General features: G+C 46.4%; 1 protein-coding gene and 1 long non-coding RNA gene across 9 annotated transcripts in view; one reads left to right on the forward strand and one right to left on the reverse strand.

Annotated features, from left to right (window-relative positions):
* NSD3 (nuclear receptor binding SET domain protein 3) overlaps positions 1-27,729 on the reverse strand; it is a 154,574-nt gene that overhangs the window by 52,598 nt on the left and 74,247 nt on the right. For all 7 annotated transcript variants that reach the window (XM_073588829.1, XM_073588828.1, XM_073588830.1 and 4 more), the window contains 5 exons: positions 3,502-3,547; positions 3,155-3,285; positions 1,789-1,908; positions 1,356-1,482; positions 1,023-1,220 (listed from right to left, as the gene is read on the reverse strand). In XM_073588829.1, coding sequence (XP_073444930.1) covers positions 1,023-1,220; positions 1,356-1,482; positions 1,789-1,908; positions 3,155-3,285; positions 3,502-3,547 — 622 coding nt within the window. The remainder of the gene's footprint in view (positions 1-1,022; positions 1,221-1,355; positions 1,483-1,788; positions 1,909-3,154; positions 3,286-3,501; positions 3,548-27,729) is intronic.
* LOC141100384 (uncharacterized) overlaps positions 26,255-27,729 on the forward strand; it is a 30,508-nt gene continuing 29,033 nt past the window's right edge. The window contains exon 1 of one of the 2 annotated variants that reach the window (XR_012234690.1): positions 26,255-26,394. This is a non-coding gene — a long non-coding RNA (uncharacterized lncRNA). Of the gene's footprint in view, positions 26,395-26,648; positions 26,759-27,729 lie in introns of those variants that run through there. The other variant, XR_012234691.1, reaches the window with a different exon arrangement.

Consider the following 27,729-nt stretch of genomic DNA (forward strand, 5'->3'; position numbering starts at 1 on the left):
GACACACCCCAAGTTCACTTCCAGGCTAATTTGCATGTAGCTTGATTTCTCAGAGCTGGCACATCGGATTGCTACAAAAGAGGAATGATTTCGGTCCAAGTAGAGGACAATCCCTTTTAGATATATTTCTATAAAAGAGCAAATCCCTTCAACTCTTTCAAAACTACAGAAGTGCAGCTTAAGGCTGTGTGCACACGCTGCGGATTGTCCTGCAGATTTTTCCACGCGGATTTGTCAAAAAACGCAGGTAAATCCGCAGATCAAAAGACCTGCGGTTTATCTGCAGTTTTTCTGCGGTTTAGCCTGCGGGTTTCCTTTGCGGTTTGACACCTGCCATGGAGCAGGTGCCAAACCGCAGCGGAATTCGCACAAAGAATTTGAAACCGCAGCAAATCCGCGCAGAAAAATCTGCACTGTCTGCACAGCGGTTTTCATTTTGCATTGATTTTAATGGTACTGTACACCGCAGCAGAAACTGCTGCGGATCCGCAGGACTAAAACCGCTGCAGATCCGCAGCGTTTGCACACACCCTAAACGTTTTTGTTAGAGAACAATGTATGTAGATTTATACAGTAAATCTGTACAGAGCTAGTCCTGTTCTCAGCAGAAACATCGGAATCTAGTGTAGGCAGTGCTCTGTGAGCTAAACATTCATCTCTCTGCTGTTGAGCTCACAGTGCATTGTCCAGACAAAATAACTGCACCCGCTTCTCAGTATGGGAGGACTAGTTATGTAAAGAATTACTGACTCAATTGAAGACGAAGTGACCGCATAATAATTTTGTACAACTTTTTAAACAAAAAAAACTTTTTTTTAAGCATTTATCGTACAACCAGAGATACATTAAATCTATCACAAGGGTCCTAAAAGTGGGAGCTTGCAACCTTCTGGAGATCAAAGGATTGATGAACCATTTTCCAAAGAGTTTAATGGGGAAGTGGCGGCGCTACCAGTGCAAAACTTTACAGAAACCTTCAGCTCCCACTTCTTGCATGCAACCGCCATATATTTCTAGGTCACCTTTGCAAGCTCTGTACAGGTCTTTCTCAGTTGTGCAGGAGCTACAGCAGTGGTGGGGGCACCGGAGACCCCTGGAATCTAAGACTGTTGCCGCATACTGCCGCGCACAGGCTTCGTGGTAAAACTTGCCGCAGGAAGAAACACAGCAGCGCTTGACATTGGTGCTGGGAATTTTGCAGGAGAAGCAGGTGTGGAGACCTGACAGAAAGCATAAAAAGTCATATCCGATCATGGTAAAATAAGTATCTGCACTGTATAGACGAAAAAACACACACTGATCCCTACTATACCGATTACCTTGCAGCATGCAGACATAAATCTTCACATACGCACCAGTTTTGCACTCCATGCAGATAAATTTTCCTTCTGGAAGCGTATCCATGCCAAGACATTCGAGATGGAAAAGCCGAGAGCAATCTCCATTGCAGGACACCAAAGACTCCCCAAAATTTTCACAGATCTAAAATGAAAGGTTTCACAAAAATGTTAAATTAGTATTTGAACGGTTTCTTCCATGAGTACATGATCCAACCAGTACAAAAGCTTATTCCTGTGCCCTGCCTGTGACCGGACTCCGACTGACCATAAGAGGGGCCATCACCTGGTCATCTACTACAACAGCGAAGGAACACACCACTAAACCATCACCACGATTCCTTCATTTGCAGAATTGAGGAGGTATCCGACGTCTGACCAGCACCAATGATTAGGTGATGTTAGGTCTTAGGGTTATGGCAATGGGAAAAACCTTTTACTGCACACACACCTGACACACGGTGTCTCTCTTTCCGGACCGCCGAGAAACAGTGGAGTCCACAGACTGGACGTCAGAGGCATCGGCATCACCAGCAGCTGACGGACTGTCCACCTGCTTCTCAAAGCTAATCTGTAGCCGAAATCAAGTACGACAGGTTATGCACGACAAGTAAAATAAGATGGGAAAAACGTGACTATATTTACCCACACGTTTAATAAAGTTAGAATGAATAATGGAGGAAGCGAGAGTGCGAGCGCAGGCAGAGCGGGTGCAAACGCGGGCAAGTGGGTACGAAATTTTGGAAATTTGGAGTGGGTGCGAGTGCATACCAAGCCTGGGAGCAAATACACGTCGAGTGTGGGTGCGGGCGAGTGGGTGTGAGTGCACACCGAGCCTGGGTGCGAGTGCATGCCAAGCCTAAAGTGTGAGTGAGTGGGTGCGACATAGGAATTGGAGTGGGTGCGAGTGCACTCCGAGCCTGGGTGCGATCGCACGCCGAGCCTAAAGTGTGAAATTTTGTACATTTGGAGTGGGTGCGAGTGTGCGCCGAGGCAGGGTGTGAAAGTTTGGAAATTTGGAGTGGGTGAGAGAGCACGCAGAGTCTGGGAGCGATCGCAAGCAGAGACTGGGAGTGAGAGCACGCAGAATCTGGAAGCGAGCACATCGACACTGGGTGCAAAATTTTGGAAATTTGGAGTGGGTGCAAGCGCAGGCCGAGCCTGGGTGCTGGCAAGTGAGTGCAAAATTTTGGAAATTTGGAATGGGTGCGAGCGCACACCGAGCCTGGGAGGGAGCACACACCGAGCCTGGGTGCAAGCAAGTGGGTGCAAAATTTTTGGAAATTTGGAGAGACTGCGAGCGCACGCAGACCCTGGGAGCGAACACAGGCCGAGCCTGGGTGCGAACGCACACCAAGTGTAAGTACCAGCGCAAGCCGAGTGTGGGTGGAAACGCAGCAGGCCAAAAGGCGTGAAATAATGAAAAGATGGTGGAAGAAGCTAAGCCAATTAAATAAAAGGAAGAGGAAAGGATGTAAAGAAAAGGAGAATTGAGGGAGGATGTTCAGGCAGAAAAGAAACAAGGGAAGTGAAGGCAGGGTGGGAAGAACAGAGTACATAGATTACAATGTGAATCTCATGCTCCCTCTCAGTCGGTGACAGGCTCCATAGGTCCTTATACACAGGAGTCACAGACCGCATCATCTCATATGACCAGAGCTGACAGACCCAGGAGCATTCATTCTCCGGAGACCGCCTGTGCTGTGCGCCACTTACAAGTGCGTTCCCTCAATGAAAATCATCATGACTTGCTTACATATATTTAACTTTCAACCGTTAACCCTTTTAGGACTTAAGACGTTGCATGCCGATCCCACCTGAGCATCATTCAGGCCCCGCGAGTCAGAGTCAGAGGCGTCCCGGTAAGAGGAGTTGGCAAGTTCCACGTCGGTAGAGGCCCGGCTTCTCTTCTTCAAGGGCTTGCATGCGTCTGATATCTCACTGGCCCCTTGAAACGAGGAGGGTCAGGATTCACTAACACGCCATGTGGCAGCTTCCATTAATTTCAATGGGAACGAATGCGGATGTTTGGGAAGTTACGTTATGGAGTTATTGTGGCTTGTAATGTACATGTCAAACAAACAACATGGTCAACGGAATATGGAGAACTTGGAAAATGTGAGATTTTCAGGGTATACACTAATATTTTACCAAAAACACTCACCCTTCTGTAATCCCGTCTGCACCGCTGTTAATGGCGTGACATCGACCTATAGGAGTAGACCAGAAAATAATTAATGGAAACAAGGAAGGGTCTCAATCCATCTCTGAGACGATCATATGGCTCCTCTCCCAGAAAGGGAGGTCACCGGCAGCTGCATTCCCCCCCCCCCCCACCCCCGCGTCCTTCTTTTCAAACGAATTCCTCTTAAAGCCCCAATAGAAATAAAATAATGAAATCTTGTAACTTTACAATAAGTTTTAAAGGGAATCTATTAGTAGCATCTGAGAGTAACCTAATGTAGGGACAGATACGCCGATTCTAGGAATGTGTCGCTTATTAGGCTGTGTGCTGTTGTTTCAATACAATCAGAGTTTTATGAGCAGGAGAATATCATTGCAGAACTTGGTGTGGTGTGCCAAGAAGTCCAGTTAATCCCGCCCCCACCACTGATTTGCAGCTTGCTGAGAGTATACACAGAACTCTGACAATCAGTGATGTGGGCGGGGTTATACACAGCTCAGCATTTAGAGCACAGTTAGAGAAAACAGGGATTTTAACAAAAATTACACCAAGCAGTCCAGTAAGTGACACATCCCCAGAATCAGGGTCTCTGCCCTTACATTACAATCGAAAAAGACCTGCTGATAGATTGCTTTTAACAAATACATATATTTATAGTTTTGTTTCTGTAGCTCCTATGCAGCCCTATATGTCTCCATTGTATAAGACAGCAAACAAATTCTGTATATACATTTACTTTATGCTAATGTACAACTGGTAGGATAGCCAAAAATAGGGGGACAGATAGAAGGGAATATGACTTCAGGATCAGACTACACACTATTTTAAATTTTTAATCCAAACTTATTGGAACGTTGCTTTATTCTTCATTTTATTTGCAATATGATAATAATAATTATTAATTATTATTATTATTATTATTATTAAAAAAAGAAGATAAATTTACTAATGGAAAATGTAATGGTAATCTTGCAGCGCTTCAGATTCAGACACACCACAAGCGCGACGTATTCCTATGCGTTTTTTTCCGCTGAGTATGAATTGGGTTTTGAAAATATAATTCCTGCAGAAATCATACTGCAAATTCACCTCTCCTGGGCATTCACTAAAACACAGGCTAACATTAACTCCACTAGCTGCGCACGAAGCTGATAATCTGGATAGAACCGACAGGTTGGATCTCATGTATCGGGGATAACTTTAAGGCTATGTGCCCACATAGCGATTTTCAAGCAATTTTTTCCTGAGCAGAAACGCATGCCCTTGCCAGGGAAATAGCATGCGCTTTTTGACACGCGTTTTTGACACGATTGTCAAGCGTTTTGACATGCGTTTTTGCTCATATAATTGATGGTATCGCTAAGCGATTCCGCAGCGGTAAAAAACGCACCATTGGCACAACATGTGCCTTTTCTATTACAAATGCATGGAACGCTTATTTTAAGCGTTTCCGCGGCAGAATTGTGCGTTAAAAAACGCCGCGGAAACGGACACAGCCTTAATCTTTCACAATCCCTTTATCCACTGCAAAAAGGGTGCAATCCACAGGAAAATCTGCAGGAAATAGATGCACATTGTGCAGTAGCTTTGAGGCTGTGTGCCCACGTTGCGTTTAAGCGTTTTTGCAGCGATTTTCGGCGCGAAAATGCTTAAAAAACTCATACTGAACGCACCCCATGCATTCCTATGGCATTCCGCACATGCTGTGCTAATGATGCGTTTTCTTTCCGCGGCAGAATCGCATCGCGGAAAAAGACGCAGCACGCTCATTCTTTTTGCGGAATCGACGCGATTCTGCAAAGAATTGCAGCGATTCCACACCCATAGGAATGCATGAGATCCGCTTACTTCCCGCATGTGGCTATGCCCACCATGCGCAAAGTGAGCGGCTCATGTATGGATGGTACCCACAGCCTGGAGGAGAGGAGACTGTCCTCCAGGCCCTGGGTACCATATCCCTGTAAAAAAAAAAAAAAAAAAAAAAAATAAAATCGGGTTATATTCACCTTCCGGCGTCCCGTGCAGTCTTCCAAGGCCTCAGCGATGCTCGCATTCCCAGTAATGCTTTGCGAGACCTTTGATGACGCTGCGGTCTCCCTATTCCTCGCGAGACTGTTACAGTAACGCGAGACCTCATGTCATCAATGGTCTCGCAAGGCATTACTGGGAACGAGAGCATCGCTGAGGCCCGGGAAGGCTACGCGGGACGTCGGAAGGTGAGAATATCACGATTTTCTAATTTATTTTAGTATTTTTAACATTCTCTCTTTTACTATTGATGCCGCATAGGCAGCCTCAATAGTAAAAAGTTGGTCACACTTGTCAAACACTGTGTTTGACGAGTGTTACCAACCTGTCAATCACATTCCAAGCGATGCTTCAAATCGCTTGGAAAGTGCTTGAATTACGCACGCGAAAATCGCGGGAAAAACGCGATAACCGCGAAAAAAATTGTGAAAAAATTACGCAGAAAAAAGCGCGGGAAAAAAATGCGCGATTTCTGGGAAGGAGTCCGGTTTCAGGTGCCAGGTTTTAAACGCTACGTGGGCACATAGCCATAAGGCAATTTTTCTTTGCGTGAGAATTTTAACCTGGAACTTGGGCTTTAAACTCGTTCATTTTAGATGGAGCGGTCAGAGAGATCCATAGACCCCGAGCAGAAAACAGGAAATCATTTTCCACTATCTGGAGGCCGTTGCTATTCCTTAACCAAATGTTTGTGCGATCCACTCCATGCTACAATGTATATCAGGAAAATAAAAGGCTGCGGCTTATCATGGCTGTGCCATATTGTTTTGTCCCCTCGAGAAGGGGCAACACAACAGCACCAGTCTGCATGTTGCTGGTGCTACTGTGAGCAGCCTGCGTGACCTAAACGTGTTACAATGGCCTGTAGCGTCTCCGGACTGGTCTCCCATCGAGCACATCTGGGAGGTCATTGGTCGGCAATTACACAGAAGCTGCTAACAGTGGATCTTGATGATTTCCCTAGGTGCATTCAGCGCAGCAGGACATTCCCCAGACGACCATTAATAACCTCATTGATGGCAGCCGAGGCTACATGTGGTGCTCATACTCCATACTGAATAAATTGTGATGTTATCAAAATTTTCTTTCCATTTTGTCATTATTTACAGATCAGTAACATGTCTATCCATCTGTGATTTCCATAATTCCATGACGTTTTCTTCTTGGTGTTATAATTTCAATGTTGCGATAGATAGGTATATACAGTTGTGCTCAAAAGTTTACATACTCCGGCAACATTTTTGCTTTCTTCGCCTTTTTTCAGAGAATATGAATGACAACACCAAAACTTTTTCTCCATAGTTAGTGGTTGGGTGAACCATTTATTCTCAAACTAATGTGTTTTCACGTTTTTAATCATAATGACAACCCAAAATATCTAAATGACCCTGATCAAAAGTTCACATACCCCATTTCTTAATACCATGTATTGCCCCCTCTAAAATCAATGACAGATTGAAGTCTTTTGTGGTAGTTGTGGATGAGGTTCTTTATTTTCTCAGATGGTAAAGCTGCCCACTCTGATTGGCAAAAGCCTCCAGATCCTGTAAATTCCTGGGCTGTCTAGCATGAACTGCGCGCTTGAGATATCCCCAGAGTGGCTCAATGATATTGAGGTCAGGAGACTGAGATGGCCACTCCGGAACCTTCACTTTGTTCTGCTGCAGCCAATGACAGGTCGACTTAGCCTTGTATGTTGGATCATTGTCATGTTGGAACGTCCAAGTACGTCCCATGCGCAGCTTACAGGCTGATGAGTACAATTTTACTTCCAGTATTTGTTGATAACGTGCTGCATTCATCTTTCCTTCAACTTTGACCATGTTTCCTGTGCCTTTGTAGCTCACACATCCCCAAAACATTAGCGATCTACCTTTGTGCTTTACAGTAGGAATGGTGTTCCTTTCATCATAGGCCTTGTTGACCTCTCTCCAAATGTAATGTTTATGGTTGTGGCCAAACCAAAAAGTTCACTTTTGGTCTCATCAATCCAAATTTCCTTGTTCCAGAAGTTTTGAGGCTTGTCTCTGTGCTGTTTTGCGTACTGTAGGAGAGATACTTTGTGGCATTTGTGCAGTAATGGCTTTCTTCTGGTGACTCGACCATGCAGCCCATTTTTCTTCAAGTGGCTCCTTATTGTGCATCTTGAAACAGCCACCCTGCTAGTTTTCAGAGAGTCCAGTATTTCAGCTGATATTATTTGTGGGTTTTTCTTTGCATCCCGAACAATTTTCCTGGCAGTAGTGGACGAAATCTTTGTTGGTCTACCTGACAGTGGTTTTGTTTTTACAGAGCCCCTGATTTTCCATTTGACAATCACAGTTTGAATGCTGCTGACTGGCATTATCAATTCCTTGGATATCTTTTTGCATCCCTTTCCTGTTTTATACAGTTCAACTACCTTTTCCTGTAGATCCGTTTGCAATTCTTTTGCTTTCCCCCATGATTCACAATCCAGAAACGTCAGTGGCTGGATGAAAGATGCAAGAGTCTGTCTGGATCCCAGAAACTCAGTCAGCTTTTATGCACACACTGATTACAAGCAAACACGTTACAGGTGAGGATTTTACCTTTATTAGCCATTCAAACCCGTTTATGTCAACTTCTATGCATATTATCAGGCCAAAATCACCAGGGTATGTGAACTTTTGATCAGGGTCATTTGGATGTTTTGGGATGTTATTATGATTTAAAAAGAGAAAACACAGTAGTATAACAATAAATGGCTTCACCCAACCACTAACCATGAGTGAAGAAAAAGTTTGTGTTATCAGTCATATTCTCTGAAAAAAAGGGCAAGAAAGCTTAAATATACTGAGTACACTTCATCTCATTTAACAAAGGAAAGTATAAAAAACCCTGCAGTGGTGTTCACAATCCTCCTGCAATAGGACAAGCTGGATGGCAAAACAACAAAACAAGTGCTAGTAATATCCCAACATTAATAGGAATGAAACATGGATTTTTGTGAGTACTCACCGTAAAATCCTTTTCTCCGAGATGCTCATTGGGGGACACAGATACTGTGGGTGTATGCTTCTGCCACTAGGAGGCTGACACTAAGTGAAAAAAAGAAGTTAGCTCCTCCTCCGCAGTATACACCCTCGCCCCTATTGCGGGCGGAAATCAGTTTGGTGCCAAAGCAGTAGGAGAACAACAAATCAGCCTTAATACAGGTACAACATGTCCAAAGGAAAACACCACCCTTATATCAAATAGGTAAACACATTCATTTAAACAAAACAAGAGTCAACTGGCTAATAGGGTGGGTGCTGTGTCCCCCAATGAGCGTCTCAGAGAAAAGGATTTTACGGTGAGTACTCACAAAAATCCATGTTTCTCCTTCGTCTCATTGGGGGACACAGATACTGTGGGACGTCCTAAAGCAGTCCCTGGGTGGGAGATTGACTCACCGCTCTAAGCTACATGCACCTCTTGTTTAAAGGTGCGCCACCGTTGCTTGGAGAATCCTTCTACCCAGGCTCGCATCCGCCGAGGCCTGAGCATGTATATTATGTTTGGCAAATGTGTGCAGGCTGGAACAGGTTGCTGCCTTGCAAACCTGTTCCGTCGAAGCCTGGTGCCGAAGCGCCCAAAAAGGCCCCCCCTGCCCGGGTAGAGTGCGCTCCGATCCCTGCTGGAATCGGCGTGCCTCTAATGCGGTAGGACTTCTGAACCGTCCAACGTATCCATCTGGTTATGGTCGATTTTGAGGCAGTGAGTCCCTTCCTGCGCCCTTCGGGGAGCACGAACAGCGTGTCCGTCTGACGAAAGGTTGCCGTCTGCGACACGTACCTCGGGAGGGCTCTTACCAGGTCTAACGTGTGAAAAGCCTTTTCCACATGGCGCACCGGTGCTAGACAAAATGAAGGCAAAACAACATCTTCATTAATGTGAAAAGAGGACATGGCTTTCGGCAGAAAAGGAGGGGCTGGTCTGAGGACCACCTTATCCTTATGGAGAGTGAGGAACGGAGCTCGACAGGATAGGGCCGCCAGCTCTGAAGCCCGCCTGATGGAAGTGATGGCCACTAGGAACACCACCTTCCAGGTAAGGTACCTCAAAGAGATATTCTGAAGCGGTTCAAATGGAGCTTCCTACAGAACACTTAGGACCATGTTAAGGTCCCAGACGTCCATAGACACCTTATAGGGAGGTACCAAGTGGGAGACTCCCTGAATGAAAAGTCTTCACCTGCAAATTGGTAGCAATTCTGCGCTGGAACAGGACGGACAAGGCCGATATTTGTCTCCTGAGGGAAGCTGGGGTAAAGCCCGAGTCTAATGCTCTACCGACTGAGCTATCCGGGCTCTCTAAGCCCGACTGGAGAAAAGCCAAGATGTCGGAGATCGAGAATCTCAGCGGAGAAACACCGCGCCTCAACATCAAGCAAAGAACACCTTCCAGGTGTGGTGGTAAATTCATGCTGAAGCAGGCCTCCGGGCGCTAATCATTGTAGCGACCACCTTGCTCCCGAACCCTGCCTGGGTTAGAATCCAAGATTCAAGGCCCTGCCGTCAAACACAGGGTCCCTGAGTTTGGGTGGCACATCGGCCCTCGAGACGGTAGATCTGGGCGCTCTATCAGGCGCCCAGGAACGTCGGCGAGCAGCTGCATTAGATCTGCGCACCACGCTCGACGGGGCCAGTCTGGGGCCAGCAGAATCGCCGGCCCCCCTTCCGTCTTGATCCCTTTGCTGACTCTCGGGAGTAGTGGCAGTGGGGGAAATAGATATGGGAGGCGAAACTGGTTCCATGGCAGAACCAGCGCATCCACCGCGAATGCCTGCGGGTCCCTGGCCCGAGCGACATATGTGGGCACCTTGGCATTCACTCTGGAAGCCATCAGGTCCACATCCGGAACTCCCCACAGTTGACAAATCTGCTGAAGAAATTCGGGATGTAGCGACCACTCTCCGGATGCAAGACCCTGCCGGCTGAGGAAGTCTGCCGCCCAATTTTCCACGTCAGGGATGTGGACAGCCGAAATCACCGAGTGGTTTGCTTCGGGCCACTGAAGAACGTGCCCCACCTCGCGCATGGCTGTTCTGCTGCGGGTGCCCCCCTGAAGAATTATGTAAACCACCGCCGTGGCATTGTCCGATGGAATCCGGACGGGGCGGCCTGCTAGAAAGTGATGAAACTTCTGCAGAGCCAGCCGAATTGCTCGTATCTCCAATAAGTTGATCGGGAGGCGTGCCTCCTGTGGCGACCACCGTTCCTGGGGTGTGTGGTGGTGAAACACCGCTCCCCAACCGAGGAGACTGGCGTCGATTGTCATTATCAGCCCATGACCTGGAGGGAAAGGTTTCCCCTAGGCCAAAGACGGAACTGGTTATCCACCATCCGAGCGACTGCCTGACTTGAGAGGACAGTTGGCACCGCCGATCGAGCGTGAAAGGATTCTTGTCCCAGGCTGACACGAGGCGTGTTGCAGGGGGTGAAGATGGAACTGGACGAAAGGTATCACTTCCATTGCTGCCACCATTTTCCCTAGGATCTTCATCCCGGATTGGATGGTATGAGGGACTGGTTGGCGTAGTGTCCGGACTCCCTGCCGGAGACTAGCGCCCTTTCCCTGAGGAAGAATTACCAACCATCGGCAAGTGTCGAAGATCATTCCTAGGAAGGAGATCCTCTGAGTTCTTTGTAATGACCAACCATCTAAGCGGCAAGAGTATCTAGCGTGATGTTGCCACCTTCCTCACATACCCGTATTGACGGGCCCTTGACCAAGAGGTCGTCCAGATAAGGCAAGACGACTATGCCTCGAGAATGCAGTGTGGCCATAACAACTGCCATAACCTTTGTGAACACTCTGGGAGCTGTGGCTAGCCCGAAGGGTAGCGCTACGAACTGAAAATGTTGAACGCTGATGGCGAAGCGTAGAAACCTCTGATGAGGAGGAAAAAATGGGAATATGCAGGAATGCGTCCTGGTTGTCTATTGAGGCCAAGTATTCTCACTGCTCCATGGCATATATGACTGAACGTAGAGACTCCATCCAGAAATGTCTGATCCTAATGAATTTGTTCAGAAGCTTCAGGTCCAAAACAGGCCTGACAGACCCGTCCTATTTGGGAACCGCAAAACGGTTGGAATAGAACCCCCCTGAGCTTTTCCGTGTTCCGGCACTGGAACAATGACTCCGTTGTGCAGGAGCGACTTGAAGGCTCCCAATAGAGCCCTTACCTGGGTATCCACCCTGGGAAGCCGGGAAAGAAAAAAACCATCTTGGAGGGTATCTGACAAATTCTATTTTGTAACCTGAGGACACCAATTCTTTTACCCATACGTCGTGAGCGATGTTGGCCCAGACATGGCGAAAACAGAGTAGGCGGCCGCCCACCTTGCTGGTGCCGTCTGGTAAAGATCTCGAGTCATTTGGCCGATGATCTTTAGGATCTGGGTCCCTCGATCTGGCCTGTTGAGCACGCATTCTGTATATGAGACCCGACGCTCCCCCTATCCTGGTTGGGGCGGCCTGAGGTGGCGGAATTGGGCCCCGTAGTCCACCCGGAGTCTTTTAACGCATGACTCCGAACCGGTCTCCTATTCGGGTCCCGGACCAGGCTCAGGCTGCTTGGCGGCCGCCCCCTGACGAATGCAGTCACGCTCGGCCTAGAATGGCCGGTGGCACTGCGAAAGGCCTGAAAACGTTCCTGAACCGGGTGACGAAAAGCGGTTTAACCTTCTGTTGAGGGAGAAACCCGCTCTTTTCTCCTGTGGAGTCGGAGATACGTTGATCCAACTTTTCTCCAAATAGGCGGCCGCACTGATAAGGCAGGGAAGACCAGGACTTCTTGGAAGTAGAATCGGCCCGCCATGTCCTTAACCATAGGGCTCTTCAGATAGAGATTGCATTAGCGGCAACAATTGCTGAACAATTGGCCGCATCCAAAGACGCATTCATTACATAGTCTCCGACTATCGCCATCTGACCTGCGACCTCGGAGATCTCTGTAGGTAGATCCTGCTCCTGCGCGACCTTGTTTAATGTTTCTGACTATGATAACATGGCCTTAGCTACCCAAATTGCTGCGAACGAGGGAGCAAGTGCAGACCCTGACGCCTCATATACTGAACGAGCTAGGCTCTTAATAAGGCAGTCCGTGGAATCTTTAATCGAGGAAACCCTAGGGACAGATAACAGGGTCTTAGTGGCCAGGCGTGAAACCGGAGGATCCACTATCGGGGATTCCATCCATTGTTTACGGAGGTCCGGAGCAAACGGATACCTTGTTTCGAGTGCCTTTTAACCTGAGAAAACGCCGGTCTGGACGTTCTCTGTGCCGCTGCACTATGTCCTCAAACTCAGGGTGAGAGGAAAAAATTCTGTGCGGCCGCTTCACTAGTTTAAATGCCACTTTATGCCCCGTAGCCGCTGCGGGATCATCCTCAATCCCCAGGGTCTGATTGACGGCTTCTGTGAGGCTGTCCACTGTTTCACGTGACCCTTGAGTGTCCAGGTCAAGGGGCTCGTCTGAGTCGCAATCTGAGGTCTGCTTGCTATCAACCACTGGTGACGGGGAGCGAGAATCAGAACTTACGGATGCCGAAGGCACCGGATAGACTTGGCGACACCGTGTGGATTCATTTCCCCCGGGTCTGCCTGGAGTGGGAGCGGCCCCTGCAGGCCGGAGGCTCCTGTGAGGTGGAGGTTCCCTCTAAAGGCGGCGAGACACTGTCCCTGCCCCTATCTGGGGCTTGAAGGGATTCTATTGCTCTCGTAAGCGACGCCATGTACTGTGACAGTGATCGGGCCCACTCCGGGGGATTTGACACATTGGTCGCGGTCGCAGGGGAGGGCTCCTGGGCGCGTTTGGATTCGCAGGCTTCGCATAAACGCTTGCTCTGCGCCCGCGGAAACGCAGCCCGACAAGAGATTCATGCAGCGTAAAAGAACGTGCGTCTTTGCTTTTTCGGACATGCTGTATCTGTCCGCTGCTGGGGATATGGGGAAGAGGTAGCCCCTCGTTTTTCCCCTATAGCATGGCCTCTCGGGCAACACATACCCCAGTCCTGCGCCCCCCGACCTGGATCCTTCCTTTAAATCGCGCACCGACATCTGTGGCGCGCACCAGCCTGTAAATACTGCTCTAGGGGCGGTACTTCTGCTTTGCGGCCTAGCCCGTCCTCCGAAGCCGGGGCCTCGATTTTACCGCCGCCCAGTGCGGGGCGGGCTGCCGGAAGTGACGCGCGGCCCCGAGGGCGGAACTTCCGGCCGAAGCCGCGGCCTCAATTTTTCCCCTACCCGATCGGAGGGGCGCAGTACCAAAAAATGGCGCTACTGACCGGCGCGGCGTTCCTGTCCCAGGCTGCCACCTGATGATCCAGCCCTTCTCTTGCAGGGCTAGTGGTCGCCGAGCTGTGTACATCTGACGCGGACCTTGTTAACAACATCAAGAGGTATGCGAAAACGAACGAGACATCAATTCACTGAGCCACATGCGGCCCGCCAAGGACATTTATCTGGCCCCAGGGCCCGGCAGACATTGAACTTCACTACAGTTCAATGCCGGTGGGCCCTGTAAGCACGGGTGGAATGACGATGTGACGAGGAAGGGAGATGTGCGGCCCTCCGTATGCAGCACAGACCACGTGACTGTCATCACACTGACTGCGCGGCCTGATGATGTCACTCCGCCTGTGCCAGAAAAAGTCGGAGTCGAGCTGGCGCCTCTTCAGAGCAGCGGGGGACATAGGTGAGTACTGGTATTTTTTTTATATTAACGCCGGGTCCAGTCTTTCATGCCAATTGGGGACTATGCTGTCGATTGGCGATATTTACCTGTCTATAGGGGACCTATGCTGCCTATTGGGGACATTACCTGCCCATTGGGGACTATGCTGCCCATTGGGGACTATGCTGCCCATTGGGGACATTTACCTGCCTATTGGGGACTATGCTGCCTATTGGGGACATTTACCTGTCTATTGTGGACTATGCTGCCTATTGGGGACATCTACCTGCCTATTGGGGACTATCTTGCCTATTGGGTACATTTACCTGCCTATTGGGGACATTGACATGCCTGTTGGGGACATTTACCTGTTTGTTGAGGACTATGCTGCCTATTGGGCACATTTACCTGCCTATTAGGGACTATGCTGACTATTGGGGACATTTACCTGCCTATTGTGGACTATTCTGCCTATTGGGGCTGCCTATTGGGGACATTTACCTGCCTATTGGGGACCTATGCTGCCTATTGGGGACCTATACTGCCTATTGGGGACTATGCTGCCTATTGGGCACATTTACCTGCCTATTGGGGACTATACTGCCTATTGGGGACATTTACCTGCCTATTGAGGACTATGCTGCCTATTGGGGACTATGCTGCCTATTGGGGACATTTACCTGCCTATTGGGGACTATGCTGATTATTGGGGACCTGTACTGCCTATTGGGTACATTTACCTGCCTATTGGGGTCTCTCACACCACACCAGTCTGAGCCTGAGGTAAAAGCAGAGTTCCACCAATATTGGCACTGGTGAGGCTGAAAGGATATGGACTGGCAAGGCAGCATTGATGGGCAGTGCAGTCTATGTCTCTGTGTGGGCAATTTTATTGCTGGTATATTGTTTTTGTAGCGCCGCTTTCGCCCTCTGCCAGTCTGTAGCTTTGTTGTCCCCAATGTCTGCTGCTTGACCTTGTCGTAATGGATTGCGATCTTAGAAATTTTAAGGATGGAGGCAACATGACGCTCACTGTATCCCTCTGCTAGTAAAGCCAGAATTGAGCCCTTCTATTCCTCACTCAAGACTTTTCTTTTCAACTCCTTTGGCAGGTTAACCCCTTAACCCCAAAGGGTGGTTTGCACGTTCATGACCGGGCCAATTTTTACAATTCTGACCACTGTCCCTTTATGAGGTAATAACTCTGAAACGCTTCCATAGATCCTGGTGATTCTGACATTGTTTTCTCGTGACATATTGCACTTCATGTTAGTGGTAAAATTTCACTCAAATAACTTGCGTTTATTTGTGAAAAAAACGGAAATTTGGCGAAAATTTTTTAAATTTCGCAATTTTCCAACTTTGAATTTTTATGCCCTTAAATCACAGAGATACGGCACACAAAAAACTTAATAAGTAACATTTCCAACATGTTTACTTTACATCAGCACAATTTTGGAACCAAAATTCTTTTTTGTTAGGAAGTTATAAGGGTTAAAATTTGACCAGCGATTTCTCATTTTTACAACACCATTTTATTTTTAGGACCACATCACATTTGAAGCCACTTTGAGGGGTCTATATGATAGAAAATACCCAAAAGTGACACCATTCTAAAAACTGAAGCAAAATAAAGGATGGAATCTCCAGCGCTGGACTTCAGTTAAAAATACATCATTTATTCTAAAAACTGCACCCCTTAAGGTGCTCAAAACCACATTCAAGAAGTTTATTAACCCTTTAGGTGTGTAACAGGAATTTTTTGAATATTTAAAAAAAAAAAAAATGAACATTTAACTTTTTTTTCACAAAAAAATACTTCAGGTTCAATTTTTTTTATTTTATCAAGGGTAACAGGAGAAATTGGACTGGAAAAGTTATTGTGCAATTTGTCCTGAGTACGCTGATACCTGATATGTGGGGGGAACCACTGTTTCGGCGCATGGCAAAGCTCAGAAGGGAAGGAGCGCCGTTTGACTTTTTCAATGCAAAATTGTCTGGAATTCAGATCGGACGCCAGGTCACGTTTGGAGAGCCCCTGATGTACCTGAACAGTGGAAACCCCACACAAGTGACCCCATTTTGGAAACTAGACCCCCCCCAAGGAACTTATCTAGATATGTGGTGGGCACTTTGAACCCTCAAGGGCTTCACAGAAGTTTATAACGTACAGCCGTACAATTAAAAAATCATATTTTTTCCACAAAAATTATCTTTTCACCCTCAATTTTCATTTTTCCAAGGGTAACAGGACCCTAAAAGTTATTGTGCAATTTGTCCTGAGTAGGCTGATACCCCACATATGGGGGTAAACCACTGTTTGGGCGCATGGTAGAGCTTGGAAGGGAAGGAGCACCATTTGACTTTTTCAACGCAGAATTGGCTGGAATTGAGATCAGACGCCATGTTGCATTTGGAGAGCACCTGATGTGCCCAAACAGTGGAAACCCCCCCAATTATAACTCCAACCCTAACCCCAACACACCCCTAACCCTAATCTCAGCCCTAACTCTAGCCCTAACCCTAATGGGAAAATGGAAATAAATACATTTTCTTTTAATTTTATTATTTTTCCCTAACTAAGGGGGTGATGACGGGGGGTTTGATTTACTATTTATGGCGGTTTTTATGTTTGGCAGCTGTCATACGCTAAAAGACGCTTTTTATTGTAAAAATAGTTTTTGCATCACCACATATTGAGAGCTATAATTTTTCCAGATTTTGATCCACCGAGTCATGTGAGGTCTTATTTTTTGCAGGATGAGTTGACATTTTTATTGGTATCATTTTCAGGCACGTGACATTTTTTGATCGCTTTTTATTCCAATTTTTGGGACGCAGAATGAACAAAAACCAGCGCTTCATGAATTTCTTTTGGGGGGGTGCGTTTACACCGTTCCGCCTGCGGTAAAATTGATAAAGCCCTTTTATTCTTCGGGTCAGTACGGTTACAGCGATACCTCATTTATGTCATTTTTTAATGTTTTGTCGCTTTTATGCAATGAAAACAATTTTAGATAAAAAATAATTATTTTTGCATCGCTTTATTCTGCGAGCTATAACTTATTTATTTTTTTGCTGATGATGCTGTATAGCGGCTCGTTTTTGCGGGACAATTTGACGTTTTCAGAGGTACCATGGATATTTATATGCGTCTTTTTGATCGCGCATTATTGCACTTTTTGTTTGGCGATATGATAATAAATCATTATATTTTGTTTTTTGTTTTTTTTTAATTATTTTTTAAGGGGTTCGCTAAAGGGGTTAACTAGTAGTACATTTTTATAGGGCGGGTCGTTACGGACGTGGCGATACCAAATATGTGTACTTTTTTTGTTTTTTTTTATTTCCAAAAAATGAATTTATTAGTTAATATTTTTTTTTTTTATTTATTTAGCGATTTTTTAAAAATTATTTTTACACTTTTTTTTTTTTTTTTTTTACTTTATTACATTGTCCCGGGGGGGACATCACTGTCCTGTGACAGATCGCTGATCTGTCACATCACAGATCACTGTGACAGATCAGCGATCTGTCACAGGCACTGCACAGGCTTTCCTCATGCCTGCGCTTTGCAGGCACTGAGGAAGCCAGCTCCCTGCAGGCCCCCGAAGGTCCCCGTCGCCATCTTGAATTCGGGGACCTGCAGGGATGGAGCCCCCGCAGCAGCGCTGCACATTGCGCTACTGTGGGGGGCTCAGGGAAGCACAGAGGGTGCCCCCTCCCTGCCGATGCTTCCCTTTAACCCCCAGTACACCGCGATCTTGTTTGATCGCGGTGTGCAAGGGGTTAACGTGGCGGAGGCGGTCCGTGACCGCACCTGACACATTGTGCCGGGTGTCAGCTGTGATAATCAGCTGACACCCGGCCGCGATCAACGGCGCTCACCACGTAGGCGCCGCTGATCGCTGTGACGTACTATCCCGTCCCTGGGAATTAAGTCCCAAGGCACATGGACGGGATAGTACGTCACATGACAGAAAGGGGTTAAAAGTTATTTTTTCATTCCTATTACTTTTGGGATATTACAAGCACTTGTTTTGCCATCCAGCTTATCCTATTGCAAGAGGATTGCGAAAACCACAGCAGGTTTTTTTTTTTAATACTTTCCCTCATTAAATAAGATTTGGTTCGGGTGATCACCTAATCAGAAGCACATTAACCTCTTCACCCCCAAGGGTGGTTTGCACGTTCATGACCGGGCCAATTTTTACAATTCTGACCACTGTACCTTTATGAGGTCATAACTCTGGAACGCTTCCATTGATCCCGGTGATTCTGACATTGTTTTCTCGTGACATATTGTACTTCATGTTAGTGGTAAAATTTCATTCAAATAACTTGCGTTTATTTGTGAAAAAAATGGAAATTTGGCAAAAATTTTGAAAATTTCGCAATTTTCTAACTTTGAATTTTTATGCCCTTAAATCACAGATATACGGCACACAAAAAACTTGATAAGTAACATTTCCCACATGTTTACTTCACATCAGCACAATTTTGGAACCAAAATTTTTTTTTGTTAGGAAGTTATAAGGGTTAAAAGTTGACCAGCGATTTCTCATTTTTACAACACCATTTTATTTTTAGGACCACATCACATTTGAAGCCACTTTGAGGGGTCTATATGATAGAAAATACCCAAGAGTGACACCATTCTAAAAACTGAACCCCTTAAGGTGCTCAAAACCACATTCAAGAAGTTTATTAACCCATTAGGTGCGTCACAGGAATTTTTTTGAATATTTAAAAATGAACATCTTTTTTTCACAAAAAAAATACTTCAGGTTCAATTTTTTTTATTTTACCAAGGGTAACAGGAGAAATTGGACTGCAAAAGTTATTGTGCAATTTGTCCTGAGTACGCTGATACCTGATTTGTGGGGGGGAACGACTGTTTCGGCGCATGGCAGAGCTCAGAATGGAAGGAGCGCCGTTTGACTTTTTCAATGCAAAATTGGCTGGAATTCAGATCGGACGCCATGTCACGTTCGGAGAGTCCCTGATGTACCTAAACAGTGGAAACCCCCTACAAGTGACCCCATTTTGGAAACTAGACCCCCTAAGGAACTTATCTAGATGTGTGGTGAGAACTTTGAACCCCCAAGGGCTTCACAGAAGTTTATAACATAAAGCCGTACAATTAAAAAATCATATTTTTTCCACAAAAATGATCTTTTCACCCTCAATTCTTATTTTTCCAAGGGTAACAGCACCCTAAAAGTTATTGTGCAATTTGTCCTGAGTACGCTGATACCCCACATGTGGGGGTAAACCACTATTTGGGCGCATGGCAGAGCTCGGAAGGGAAGCAGCGCCATTTGACGTTTTTGGCTGGAATTGAGATTGGACACCATGTCGCGATTGGAAAACTCCTGATGTACCTAAACAGTGGAAACCCCCCACAAATGACCCCATTTTCTAAACTAGACCCCCCAAGGAATTTATCTAGATGTGTGGTGAGCACTTTGAACCCCCCAGTGCTTCACAGAAGTTTATAACGCCCGGGCGTGAAAATAAAAAATTCGTATTTTTTCCACAAACATGATCATTTAGTCACCATTTTTTTTATTTTCCCAAGGGTAACAGGAGAAATTGAACCCCAAAAGTTGTTGTCCAATTTGTCCTGAGTACGCTGACACCCCATATGTGGGAGAAAACCACTGTATGGACACACGTCAGGGCTCGGAAGGGAAGTAGTGACGTTTTGGAATGCAGACATTGATGGAATGGTCTGCGGGTGTCATGTTGCCTTTGGAGAGCCCCTAATGTACCTAAACAGTGGAAACCCCCCACAAATGACCCCATTTTGGAAACTAGACCCCCTAAGGAACTTATCTAGATGTGAGGTGAGCACTTTGAACCCCCAAGGGCTTCACAGAAGTTTATAATGCCCGGGCATGAAAATAAAAAAATCGTATTTTTTCCACAAACATGATCAATTAGTCCCCAATTTTTTCATTTTCCCAAGGGTAACAGGAGAAATTGGACCCCAAAAGTTGTTGTCCAATTTGTCATGAGTACGCTGACACCCCATATGTGGGAGAAAACTACTGTATGGACACACGTCAGGGCTCGGAAGGGAAGTAGTGACGTTTTGGAATGCAGATATTGATGGAATGGTCTGCGGGTGTCATGTTGCCTTTGGAGAGCCCCTAATGTACCTAAACAGTGGAAACCCCCCACAAATGACCCCATTTTGGAAACTAGACCCCCTAAGGAACTTATCTAGATGTGAGGTGAGCACTTTGAACCCCCAAGGGCTTCACAGAAGTTTATAATGCCCGGGCATGAAAATAAAAAAATCGTATTTTTTCCACAAACATGATCAATTAGTCCCCAATTTTTTCATTTTCCCAAGGGTAACAGGAGAAATTGGACCCCAAAAGTTGTTGTCCAATTTGTCATGAGTACGCTGACACCCCATATGTGGGAGAAAACTACTGTATGGACACACGTCAGGGCTCGGAAGGGAAGTAGTGACGTTTTGGAATGCAGACTTTGATGGAAAGGTCTGCGGGTGTCATGTGCGTTTGGAGAGCCCCTGATGTACGTAAACTATTGAAACTCCCCACAAGTGACCCCATTTTGGACACTAGACCCCCTCACGGAACTTATCTAGATGTGTGGTGAGCACTTTGAACCCCCAAGTGCTTCACAGAAGTTTATAACGCTCGGACGTGAAAATAAAAAAATCATTTTTTTCCACAAAAATGATATTTTTGCCCCCAAATTTTTATTTTCCTAAGGGTAACAGGAGAAATTGGACCCCAAAAATTGTTTTGCAATTTGTCCTGAGTAGGCTGATACCCTACATGTGGGGGTAAAACACTGTTTGGGCGCATGGCAGAGCTTGGAAGGGAAGGAGCACCATATGACTTTTTCAACTCAGAATTGGCTGAAATTGAGATCAGACGCAATGTTGCATTTGGAGAGCCCCTGATGTGCCCAAACAGTGGAAACCCCCAATTCTAACTCCAACCCGAACCCCAACACACCCCTAACCCTAATCTCAGCCCTAGCCCTAACCCTGGCCCTAACCCTAGCCCTAACCCTGGCCCTAACCCTAATGGAAAAATGGAAATAAATACATTTTTTTAATTTTATTATTTTTCCCTAACTAAGGGGGTGATAACGGGGGGTTTGATTTACTATTTGTGGCGGTTTTTATGTTTGGCAGCTGTCGCACGCTAAAAGACGCTTTTTATTGTAAAAATAGTTTTTGCATCACCACATATTGAGAGCTATAATTTTTCCGTATTTTGACCCACCGAGTCATGTGAGGTCTTATTTTTTGCGAGACGAGTTGACATTCTTATCGGTACCATTTTCGGGCACGTGACATTTTTTGATCGCTTTTTATTCCGATTTTTGGGACGCAGAATGAACAAAAACCAGCGTTTCATGAATTTCTTTTGGGGGGGTGCGTTTACACCGTTCCGCGTGCGGTAAAATTGATAAAGCGGTTTTATTTTTTGGGTCAGTACGGTTACAGCGATACCTCATTTATGTAGTTTTTTTATGTTTTGTCGGTTTTATGCAATGAAAACTATTTTATATAAAAAATAATTATTTTTGCATCGCTTTATTCTGCGAGCTATAACTTTATTTTTTCGCTGATGATGCTGTGTGGCGGCTCGTTTTTTGCGGGACAAGATGTCGTTTTCAGCGGTACCATGGATATTTATATGCGTCTTTTTGATCGCACGTTATTACACTTTTTGTTTGGCGGTATGATAATAAATCATTATTTTCTGCTTCGTTTTTTATTTTTTAAGGGGTTCGCTAAAGGGGTTAACTAATGGGACAGTTTTATAGGGCAGGTCGTTACGGACGCGGCGATACCTAATGTGTACTTTTATTGGTTTTTTTTTATTATTTTCAAAAAATGAATTTATTGGGGAATATTTTTTTTTTTTTTTTACTAATTTATTTGGCGATTTTTTTAAATTTATTTTTACATTTTTTTTAATTTTTTTTTTACTTTATTACATAGTCCCAGGTGGGACATCACTGTCCTGTGACAGATTGCTGATCTGTGATGTGACAGATCAGCGATCTGTCACAGGCATTGAAGAAGACTTCCTCTTGCCTGCGCTTTGCAGGCACTGAGGAAGCCAGCTTCCTCAGGTCCCCGAAGGCCCCCGTCGCCATCTTGGATTCGGGGGCCTGGAGGATAGGAGCCCTCCGCTGCAGCGCTGCACATTGCGCTGCCGTGGGGGGCTCAGGGAAGCACGGAGGGAGCCCCCTCCCTGCCGATGCTTCCCTTTAACTCCCGGTACACCACGATCATGTTTGATCGCGGTGTGCAAGGGGTTAACGTGTCGGGGGCGGTCCGTGACCGCCCCTGACACATAGTGCCGGGTGTCAGCTGTCATAATCAGCTGACACCCGGCCGCGATCAGCGGCGCTCACCACGTGGGCGCCGCTGATCGCGGTAGACGTACTAACCCGTCCACGGTCATACGGGCCCGGGTACCGTGGACGGGATAGTACGTCGGATGTCAGCAAGGGGTTAAGTAGAATGAGGTGTCCTCTGGTTGGAATTCAACTGACACTGGAATGGAATGGCTGTCAGGCATGTAGAGAAGCTGATTTGTATAAAACTATGCAGTGGTCTTGTAATTTTTTGCCAGAGCTGTATTGGTATTTTACTAATAGCAATTTTGAATCCCTAAGAAACCATAATATCAAGAAAGTTAAAAATTGCTTCACTTGTTACGACTAGCAGTGACAAATATAGAACCGGATATTGACCATATCATTAGCTAAAAGCAGGCCCATAGTTCCCATTGAAATATCGGTAAATTTGTTGATTTAACTTTACCTGTTCTTCATTTTAAATATTGTATTTGTTCATTTTTTTTTTTTTTTAACTTTGAAATAAGACATGTGCAGTGTGCCTAGGAATTTGTTCACAGTTTTTTTTTTAAACTATATTCCAACCCTCAAATGGTCTGAGGGACCGTGAACTGGCCCCCTATTTAAAAAGTTTGAAGACCCCTAATTTACAGCAAAGACATCGAGATGTCCTTCGGACTGGAGAAGTGCGGCCGGTTGGTAATAAAGAGAGGGAAGGTAGTCAAGATTGATGGAGTGGAATTACCAGCAGGGCACAGAGCAGATGTACCGACATGCTACAAGTACCTCGACATCCCACAGGGATACGGTAACCATGATGAGGAGGCAAGGAAAGCAGCAACATCCAAATACCATCAAAGGGTAAGACAGGTCCTGAAGAGCCAGCTCAATGGGAAGAATAAAATCTGTGCCATTAATACATATGCCCTGCCAGTTATCAGAGACCCTGCTGGCATAGTGTGCTGGCCAAAAGAAGAGATGGAAGCTGCAGATGTGAAGACACGAAAGCTCCTCACAATGCATGGAGGTCTCCACCCTAAGTCTAGCACCCAAAGATTGATAAGCATCCAAGCCACCATCATGGATGAAACAAGGAGTATCCAGGAATACATCAGAAGAATGGCCCCAAAAGATGAGATGCTGAGAGAAAGCCTAAGGCAGCAACAACAGATCTGGAAGGAAGAACAGGAACATGAAGCGCCATGGCAAGCCAAGCCGCTGCATGGGATGTACAACCGACAGATAATGGAAGTGGCTGACATGGAGAAATCCTACCAATGGCTGAAGAAAGCTGGACTCCGAGAAAGCACAGAGGCACTAATCATAGCGGCACAAGAGCAAGCACTAAGTACCAGATCCATAGAAGCAGGAATCTACCACACAAGACAAGACTCAAGGTGCAGACTGTGCAAAGAAACCTCAGAAACCGTCCAACACATAGTGACAGGATGCAAAATGCAAGAACAGCGTATACTGAACGCCACAACCAAGTAGGAATTGTATACAGGAACCTCTGCACAACATATGGGCTAAGCCCCCCTAAGTCCAGGTGGGAGAACCCAGAAAAAGTGGTGGAGAATGAAAGGGCTAAAATCCTGTGGGACTTCAAGATCCAGACAAACAGGTGTTGGCTAACCAACCAGACATTGTGATAGTAGACGAGGATCAGAAGACAGCAATGATAATAGATGAGGCAGTGCCAAGTGACAGCAACATCAGAAAGAAGGAATATGAGAAGCTGGAGAAATACCAGGGCCTCAAAGGAGACCTGGAGAAGATGTGGAAGGTGAAGGCAACCGTGATTCCAGTGATGATAGGAGCACTTGGAGCAGTGACCCCTAAGATGGAAGAATGGCTACAACAGATCCCAGGAGCAACATCTGAGCTCTCTGTCCAGAAAAGCGCAATACTGGGAACAACTAAGATCCTGCGCAGAACCCTCAGACTCCCAGGCCTCTTGTAGAGGTCCCGAGAGTGAGGAAGGACAAGACCACCCCCTCTTTATAAAAATAAATATCTATATATTGAAAAAAATACTGGGTTAAAAATTTCCAAAAATAACTAAAGACTCTATAATGTGTGGATGTGTGTGTGTGTGTATATATATATACACACAGTCTGTCACAAAAATGATAAAATGACTGACAGTCGTGGAGATAGAGTTAGGCCGGTTTCACATTAGCGCTTTTTAAGCGCACGCACGGCCAGGGGTAGCTCCGCCCCCGAGCCGGCTCTCTGCCCGGCGTGCCCGCCCCTTGCTTGTAGCGCCGCCTCCTAGCGCACAGCGGCGCCTGCGATCGGCGCACCCTATCTTTAGCATAGGGTGCGCAGATCGTGCGCAGGACGTGCGCTAGTTGCGCTTTGACCTGCGCTGCGCACTTTTGACGGTGCGCCATAATCAAACTTTTCGGATTTTGGCGCGCATGGCGCACCGTCAAAAGTGCGCAGCGCAGGTCAAAGCGCAACTAGCGCACGGCCTGAGCACGATCTGCGCACCCTATGCTAAAGATAGGGTGCGCCGATCGCAGGCGCCGCTGTGCGCTAGGAGGCGGCGCTACAAGCAAGGGGCGGGCACGCCGGGCAGAGAGCCGGCTCGGGGGCGGAGCTACCCCTGGCCGTGCGTGCGCTTAAAAAGCGCTAATGTGAAACCGGCCTAAGGCCATGTTCACACAGTCAGAATCTGATCAGTGTTTTACCTCAGTATTCAGTCAGTATTTCATCTCAGTGTTTGGTCAGTATTTCACCTCATTATTTGGTCAGTTGTTCACCTCAGTATTTTACCTCAGTATTTGGTCAGTATTTTACCTCAGTGTTCGGTCGGTATTTCACCTCAGTATTTGGTATTTCACCTCAGTGTTTGGTCAGTTGTTCACCTCAGTATTTGGTATTTCACCTCAGTGTTTGGTCAGTATTTCACCTCATTATTTGGTATTTCACCTCAGTATTTGACCTCAGTGTTCGGTCAGTATTTCACCTCAGTATTTGGTCAGTATTTCACCTCATTATTTGGCCAGTGGTTCACCTCGGGGTTTGATCAGTATTTTACCTCAGTATTTGTAAGCCAAAACCAGGAGTGGTCACCACTTCTGTATTTATCACCCACTCCTGGTTTTGGCTTACACATACTGAGGTAAAATACTGACCAGATACTGACCCGTGTGAACGTGCGAGGTCACTTAGAGCCAAGTGATAGAGGGCCTCGCGCTGTGGTTGTTGCAGGGTTCACATGCACATTTAGCCCCAGCTCTCACTATAGGAGATGGCTTTCTCTACACTATTCCCCACAGGTGACTGCCCTTCAGGCACATACGACAAAGCCTGGATGAGTATAGAAAATACACAGCTGAAAAACCCTAGTGATCAGGTCCCCGAATCCTCAGCTACTGACATCTGCACTCACCATTGTGTAATGTCTTCAGAGGAGAAAGTCAGATCATTCCCACATCAAGCAGGATTGTGCTACCCCATCTGAGAGCAGCCTGATGTTGGGGCAGAGAGCCTGATTCCCGCAATGTATCACTTACTGGCCTGTTATGTGGCACCTTCTGTTTCCGGTTACACATTAGTGTTTCCTGTAACCACCAGGTGGCGCTCACTTCACACACACTTACAGCTCCTTTAGAACCACCACACCTGAGCTCCCCCTAGTGGTAGAACTGCAGCACATGTATAGTTCCTCCATTAACAATAATAATGCCCACAATGATGCTTCGGTCTGAGTGTAGAAAAGGCAAACAAATGGTTAATGCCTGATAACAGAATGTGTGACCTGGTGAAGGAGGAGGCCACTATGGAGACATGTATGTATGGCAACACCCGTGTTGAAAAAATTCCCAATTGGAAGGGGGTTATCTGGGAACAAGAGAAAAATTCAATTTTTTTTTCCAGAAACAGCGTTGCTCCCTCCATAGTCTGTGCTTTACACTGCAGCTCAGCTTCATTTAAGAGTGTGGAGGGAATCAATAGACAAGAAGTGGGGTTTGATGCTTATCTCCTGGCAGCCACATGGATCCTGCGACCAAAGGGTCGGCGCTGTTACAGGAAGAGGATATGTCCTTGTTCGACCAGCACCGCTACAACCAGTGATTGGCTGCAGCGGTCAGGTGACCTGAACAGTTTTGTTGTCGGATTTCCTTTTTTCTGATGGAGAGCTGCTTGAGTCGGGTATGTATGTCCGGTGTCAGCTGGCTGCAGCAGGAGCCTCTCCCTTCTTCTGTCTGCAGTAGGACAACATTGTTTAACCCCTTAGTGACTGAGATGACCGGGCCAATTTTTTACAATTCTGACCACTGTCACTTTATGAGGTTATAACTCTGGAACACTGAAATGTATCCTACTGATTCTGAGATTGTTGTTGTTTTTTTTCGTGACATATTGTACTTCATGTTAGTGGTATAATGTCTTTGATATGACTTGCGTTTATGAAAAAAACAACAGAAATTTGGCAAAAATTTCGAAACTTTTTGCAATTTTCAAACTTTTAATTTTTGTACCCTTAAATCAGAGAGTCATATCACACAACATAGTTAATAAATAACATTTCACACATGTTTACTTTACATCAGCACAATTTTGGAGACATATTTCTTTTTTGTTAGGACGTTATAAGGGTTAAAAGTTGACCAGCGATTTCTCATTTTTACAACACCTTTTTTTGTTTTTTTTAGGGACCACCTCACATTTGGACTGACTTTAACCCCTTTGCTTCATTGGACGTAATATTCCGTCCATGTGCCCTGGGCCCTAATTACCATGGACGGAATATTACGTCATAGCAATAAGCGGCGCCCACGTGGTGAGCGCCACTTATCGCGGCCGGGTGTCAGCTAATTATCATAGCTGACACCCAGCACAATGTGTCAGGGGCGGTCACGGACCGCCCCCGACACGTTAACCCCTTGTACACCGCGATCAAACATGATTGCGGTGTACCGGGGGGTTAAAGGGAAGCATCGGCAGGGAGGGGGCTCCCTCCGTGCTTCCCTGAGCCCCCCACGGCAGCGCAATGTGCAGCGCTGCTGCGGGGTCTCCTTTCCTGCAGGTCCCCCGGATCCAATATGGCGGCGGGAACGTCCGGGGGCCTGCAGGAAGCTGGCTACCTTAGTGCCTGCAAAGCAAGGAGGAAACCTGCACAC

This window comes from Dendrobates tinctorius, unplaced genomic scaffold, assembly GCF_039654945.1.
Source record: "Dendrobates tinctorius isolate UK_male_01 unplaced genomic scaffold, ASM3965494v1 ptg000104l, whole genome shotgun sequence".
NCBI lineage: Eukaryota > Metazoa > Chordata > Amphibia > Anura > Dendrobatidae > Dendrobates > Dendrobates tinctorius.